Here is a 6,052-nt window from a genome sequence, read left to right as displayed (position 1 = left end):
CCTCCTTAGTGTGGGTTTAGCTTTGGCCTTTTATAAATTTAACTAATCTCATGCTTGAAATAAAAGCCAAATGAGTTTAGGCCCAATGGAGCTGGAAGAACCCGAACTACCTTTTAAGCCAAAAAGTGATGTTTCATTGTTTCTATGATTTATTTAGACTTTCTAATCAATCATAACACTTAATTAATTCTATCATCCTTTAGTTATCTCATTAGACGAGTGTATTAGTGTATAATTGATTAGTATTCTAATTAGCGAGGCAGTGAGGTGATTGATATTAATCCAATTGATTAGTATGTATTCAATCATTAGTTGAATTAAAACTTATTTTTAATTTTCTTTCTACTTTCATTATTGGTTATTTAACCATCAAGAATGACCCACAAGCCATAAGTGACATTTACATATATCATGGTTACCCAAGCCAATGTAGAGTTTAGTTGGAGAACCTATTCAGTTAGAATTACAATGTAATTCAATCATTCTCTAATTCAATACTCTCAATCACAATACCTGGGTTACTTTATGTCAAACCCTAATGTGATTATACTATCTTATAGATATTTCGGCCAAAGATTCCCAAATCATATCTTAGAGTAATCATTCTCTCATACTGAGGATTAGAGACTCCTTATTGAACATTCACATGCCTATGAGAATAAATCACTGACCTCAATAGTGTATAGAACACAGCCAAGATAAGATGTGGTCATGTCTCATTATCAAATGATCAACAACGTATCCCAAGACAACTATGATGTCTCATGTCAAATGACTACTTACATTATTTCAACCAATAAAGTTACTTGCTGAACATGTGACTAGACCTCAATGCAAGTACTCTCGTTTGATTATGTTCAATGGACTCATTCCCTTAACGAGCACCTACATACTTTTCTTAGTGTCCCTACATGAATGCCTTGAGACTATCCATCCTTCTCATTGAAGCAAACATAGTCCATACTGGTCTATCCAAATAGTCAACATTCCTCTGACAGCCCTATGACCAGGAACTTTTTGGAAATCATGGTTATGTGAAGAAGGTCTCTATAGTCTAACATTTTTAGATTACTTTTTCCATCAATCCATTGTACTGGATTCACTATTTGGATGTATATTGTTTATTGAGATAATTCTAATGAGTGACTTTGGCCTTTTGTTGTATTAGACTTTACCTATACATTCAGACATTATCCTGAAATGTTTCTTCCCAAGATTGACCTCAGGGCACATCTCCAACATGAATAACCAACATGGAGTCTGTTTCAACCCATAATGTTTCCAATGTTTAACCCAAGTTATACGCACGGCCTCAATGCAAGCAAGAATTTCTAAAGTAACTGAACTTACCAACTTTGTGTTTGATGCAAAAACACCAAGTGCCCCACCCTCCAATAAGCAAAAAAATTCCCACTAATACAGCACGTTCGTTGGCACAAGACTCATCGATATTAACCTTAAGCCACCAAGTCATTGGCAATCTTCAAATGACTTGAATAAAGGATGGAGCCACGTTGAGAAAATAAGCAACATTGAAGAAGATGAACTACCACTAAAAACACACAAGAGTTGAGTCATGAAACTGAGCTGCTAGCCAGCATTTTGCATAATCTAAGGAAACAGACTTGCCCTCAAATTGAATTTGATCGCGAAGAAACCAAATGCTCCATATAAAAGTACAAGCCACTATAATCCAAACTTTTTTAGTAAAGGTTGTAAGAAAAGTTTCACAAAAAACTTGTAACAATACTAATTGAACCACTAGAAAGGAACAAGGAAAAAGCTTCAACAACGAAGACCAAAGGCCCACAATCCAAGAGTATTCCATAGAATGTGTGAAAGAAACTCAACAGCTGAATTACAAAATGAGCAACGAGAAACCATCGAAACTCCCATATGTTGAAAAACCGCATTAGTGAGGAGGCAACTTTGTACACGTTTGCAAATAGTTAGGCTTTGCCTTGGTTGAATTCAATGAGACCAAATGGATTCCCCCAAGGCACTTGGATATCAAAGTTAAGCAAGTGAAAATAAACTTGTTTAGCTGTAAGGATACCTGAAGGAGAACCATACCAACATAAAGAGACTGAAGATGTCTGCAACAGAAGAGGAGTAGTTGTAATTAAGCAACAACTTCAAGAAAAATAGTGAAGAAATCCAACGGCAAATTCCCAATGAGAACCGCATATAAAGCCTCTTAATAAGGTTCTGACCGTATAAGCAAGACTATCAAGGATGTAAAGGTAGGAAAACAAATGCTTGCCCAACCAATTATCAAACCAAAAAGAAACTTAAGAACCATCACCCATAATCCATGTCGAATGTGAAGAAATAATAGGGAGAACCTTTTTAAAACCCAGCCACACTGAAGATTTTTTGTAAGTGGAAAGAGAAACCAAACCTCTATGCAAGAAGTGAGTATGCGTGAAGATAGCCAAATAGAGAGGAAGAATCCACCATATTTTAGCAACGCTTCAAAAGCAATGAGTGATTTAGAAGGGTCAAATCCTTTAACCCTAAGCCACCAAGATGCTTTGGGCGACAACTAATGAACAAACAAGTCAAGAAACTAGAAGAGTACCACGAGAGTCTAGATCACCTAATCAGAAAAAATTCCTCATCCACCTTTGGACTTAATATGTTTATCCACATATATGATGTGAATCCCATTTAGATCAATTGACTAGCTTTTTTCTTATCTTTTTTCATTAAGGTGATAGTTCAAATTTCAAAAACTCCACACAGTCACACACAAACTAGACTTTCTTGAGTGCTCTGAAGTTCCCACTACTCTGAAGTTTTAGAAACTAAACGTTTGTTTAAAAATTAAAATTTAACCGTTAAAACCAAAGCACCAGATACTCTGGAGCACCCAAGAATTTTTGCGCGCACACATATAAATATATGGATAAAGATAAGTCACATATAAATATATGGATAAGGTGCAACCCTATATATCATCCCGATTTAATTTATATATTTACATAGGCAACTATACATATGCCTCGGATTTGAAATTTGTCTTTTTAACTTGCAATATTCCACACTTCCTATGGTACACTTGATATATAGCCCTGAGTCATCGAAATTGCCCAAGATTATTTATGATTTGCAGTTGCCGTTGCAGACGATTTCCTGATACTCCCAACTCTATGACCATCCATTCTAGCTTTAGCAAAAACCCCATTTCTAGCAGATTTTGGTGATGCCGGCCAATGCCCATAAGCGACGGCCATGTCCTTCAAGTCTTGAAGGCTTTCAAGAGTCTCGATAATGGAAGGCATTCTAGGCCTGTCTTTGGGGTTCATGCTTATGCATTGTAATGCCAGATGGGCAATCTCCTTTGCTCCCTTAACGGAATACTGGCCGCCAAGTCTCGGGTCCATAATATAGCGCAACCTCCGACTACTATACATGTAAGGTTTTGCCCATTCAATCAGATTTTGCTCGCTCTTTGGTCTTGATTTATCCATTGCTCTTTTTCCTGTTAGCAATTCTAGCAGCACCACTCCAAAGCTGTAGATGTCACATTTTATTGTCAATTGCCCTGAAAATTGAACTTCTTCCAATGTCAATGCATTTGATTAAATCATCAACCAGTTTCATTAATTCGTAAAATTAATTAGTAACAATATCTTTCCCGATTTCTAAGGCTCCTGATATGCACACCTCGATGCACTGAAAATATAATCCCAAACGAGACCATATATACTAGAAGAAGAAAATTTGGGAAGTATATACATAACATTTTCTGGTTATACCTGTTGAGACATATTCAGGGGCTGCATATCCATAGGTACCCATTACTCTTGTTGTGACATGTGTTTCTGATCCTTCGGGTCCCATCTTTGCAAGTCCAAAATCGGACAGCTTTGCTGTGAAATCCTACCAAATACAGAGTAAAATGCAGCTTATATAATACTTAAATTTCCTTGAATTAAAAGTAGGTTTGATTTTTGTCATTTTACTTTAGGAGCTGTATCAAAAAATATAAAAAATCATATTGCACTCCCTGTCACTTATTTTGCAGAATGTTTTATAATTAGTGCCATATGACACTTACAGAATCTAGCAAAACATTTGAAGTTTTGAAATCCCGGTATATGACAGGTGTCTCAGCCCCATGCAAGAAAGCAAGGCCTTTGGCTGCTCCTATTGCAATCTTTAATCTTGTGGCCCAAGGCAATGATATTGAAAGCCCTGCAGTTATAGCAGACACAATAATTTCCGCATGCATGCAGATGCAAATTGATAATTCTAAAACTAACTGTAGGTAGAAATAATTATGATAATGTGGTTGGAGAATGGAGATAATATTATGCAAACGCACTTTTGAATAAGTGATTCTCTAAGCTGCCTCGAGGCATAAACTCGTAAACAAGGAGTCTTTCCTCGTTCTCGCAACAGTAGCCAAGTAATTTCACCAAATTATGGTGCCTGAGCTGCCCGAGAAATATCACTTCTGCCTGCAACAAATGAACGAGTTATGAATAAATTTGTCAAAACTAACCCTAACTAACGTAACTGGAAAAGTCCCTTTTTTTTTTTTTCAAATCAAATCATTTGACTCGAGCTGTGAATTTTGAAGATTCGTCCACATACAATTATTCATTTATTTATGGCGCTTTAGTCAAAATTCTTTATATACAAAAATCTCAACAGGTTCCTCTTCAGATCCTTTGGTGAGGATCCTGAAGATCAGTGAAACGTGTTCGTTCATCATACATCGTGCGGTCAGTTTTTGTCAAGTACTGTTTATGTTTAATTTTAAATAAAAATATTTAAAATAATTTATGACCGCACGATATACAATGAACGGACATGATTCACAGATCTATATGATCTTCACAAAGAGGATCCGGATTCACAAAGATCTGGATTTGTTCGAAAAAAATTTATTTGTACTATTAAAAATGATAACTATTATCGTTATTAATCAAATTAACCCCGTCTTTATACATTAAATTAACCTCGTCTTTTTCTACTTAGTGCTTTATAATACCTAGTAATATCATCTTCCTTCATATGTTGGAGGTGATTTTTACACACATTTTTTCGTTCTTCGACCTCTCTTTATTTTTAGTTATCGAATTAAATAAATTAAATGGAAACAAAGTACATAATTAAATAAGGTGTGTGAGAGACCAAAAAGAGTGAATGTTTATCATTTCCTAAACTATAAGTAAAATAAGAAAATCCATACTAGCCATTCGCGGTGTCCTTGTAGGCCATCAATGTCGAGGAGCTTAATGGCAACGGCCTGAGCCTTCAAACCCTGCCTCAGATTCTCATCAATATAACCCTTGTGAACAGTTCCAAACCCACCTTCTCCAAGTAAAAAATTGACCGAAAAATTCTGAGTCACAGCACGCAGCTCACTCAGTTGAAAATCATACAAATCCGACCCGAAAGACTCTGCAAGATCCTCGTTGATACGCATGGACGAAGAGTGGCTGAGATCGGAGAAAGACAACCGCCGGAAGGACGGCAGTTGAGCAACGTCCTCGGAGAAATCAGACCTTGATGGCCTGCACCTGCTGAAGTTGCCAAAGATTGTTTGGTTTTCAGATGAACAGCAGTTTGCTGTGAATGGTATCCAAGGCTTTGAGTGCTGCTGCTGCTGCTGCCGCCTCGTCATTATTGGAGGAGAAGAGAAAAGTTAGTGGAAAGAGATATGCATTTGTTGCAAAGAATACCACCTGAACAATGGTTTCTTATTCTAGAACTGAGCAAATTAAGGAGGGAAAGAGGTGTACATCCTTACTTCAACTGCTCTAACCACTCTGCTAAATGGGGGAAGTGTATTTCGTTTGCAATCTGCTACTTTAACATTATATTTTTGTTGTGATTTGTCTTTAACGCAACGTCTTCATGCAGAAGGTTAAGAAATTCTGCAATTGAGTAAATCTTAATCTTTTTTTCTTTATGGACGCACACAACATGACCAAATTTTGTAACAAGCTCATCAACCCCACTTATATATGTGAGACCCACTTTGCTTATAAGGTTGATAAAAATTTGGTGGAACTACTCTATTGGCATGAGCAATTTA

At 36.6% G+C, this 6,052-nt stretch overlaps 1 protein-coding gene across 1 annotated transcript; it reads right to left on the bottom strand.

Annotated features, from left to right (window-relative positions):
* Positions 1-2,941: 2,941 nt before the first annotated feature.
* On the bottom strand, positions 2,942-5,764 carry LOC103935178 (probable serine/threonine-protein kinase PBL15). The gene is made up of 5 exons (XM_009344933.2): positions 5,204-5,764; positions 4,331-4,466; positions 4,064-4,200; positions 3,762-3,885; positions 2,942-3,547 (listed from the first exon to the last, which is right to left on the bottom strand). The coding sequence occupies exons 1-5, from the start codon at positions 5,636-5,638 to the stop codon at positions 3,099-3,101; spliced, it is 1,281 nt and encodes a 426-aa protein (XP_009343208.2). The 5' UTR covers positions 5,639-5,764; the 3' UTR covers positions 2,942-3,098.
* Positions 5,765-6,052: the final 288 nt, after the last annotated feature.

The sequence above is a fragment of a genome, unplaced genomic scaffold, assembly GCF_019419815.1.
Source record: "Pyrus x bretschneideri cultivar Hongxiangsu unplaced genomic scaffold, Pyrus_bretschneideri_v1 Contig91, whole genome shotgun sequence".
In the NCBI taxonomy this organism is placed as follows: domain Eukaryota; kingdom Viridiplantae; phylum Streptophyta; class Magnoliopsida; order Rosales; family Rosaceae; genus Pyrus; species Pyrus x bretschneideri.
This window is presented reverse-complemented; position numbering and strand designations above follow the sequence as displayed.

Excerpts from the sequence above, each read along its gene's own strand:
- LOC103935178 (XM_009344933.2), bottom strand. The coding sequence starts at position 5,638 with ATGACGAGGCGGCAGCAGCAGCAGCAGCACTCAAAGCCTTGGATACCA. Across the intron at positions 4,201-4,330 it reads AGAGAATCACTTATTCAAAA|GGCTTTCAATATCATTGCCT; the intron begins GTGCGTTTGCAT and ends CTATAACTGCAG. Across the intron at positions 3,886-4,063 it reads CAAATGTTTTGCTAGATTCT|GATTTCACAGCAAAGCTGTC; the intron begins GTAAGTGTCATA and ends TGTATTTGGTAG.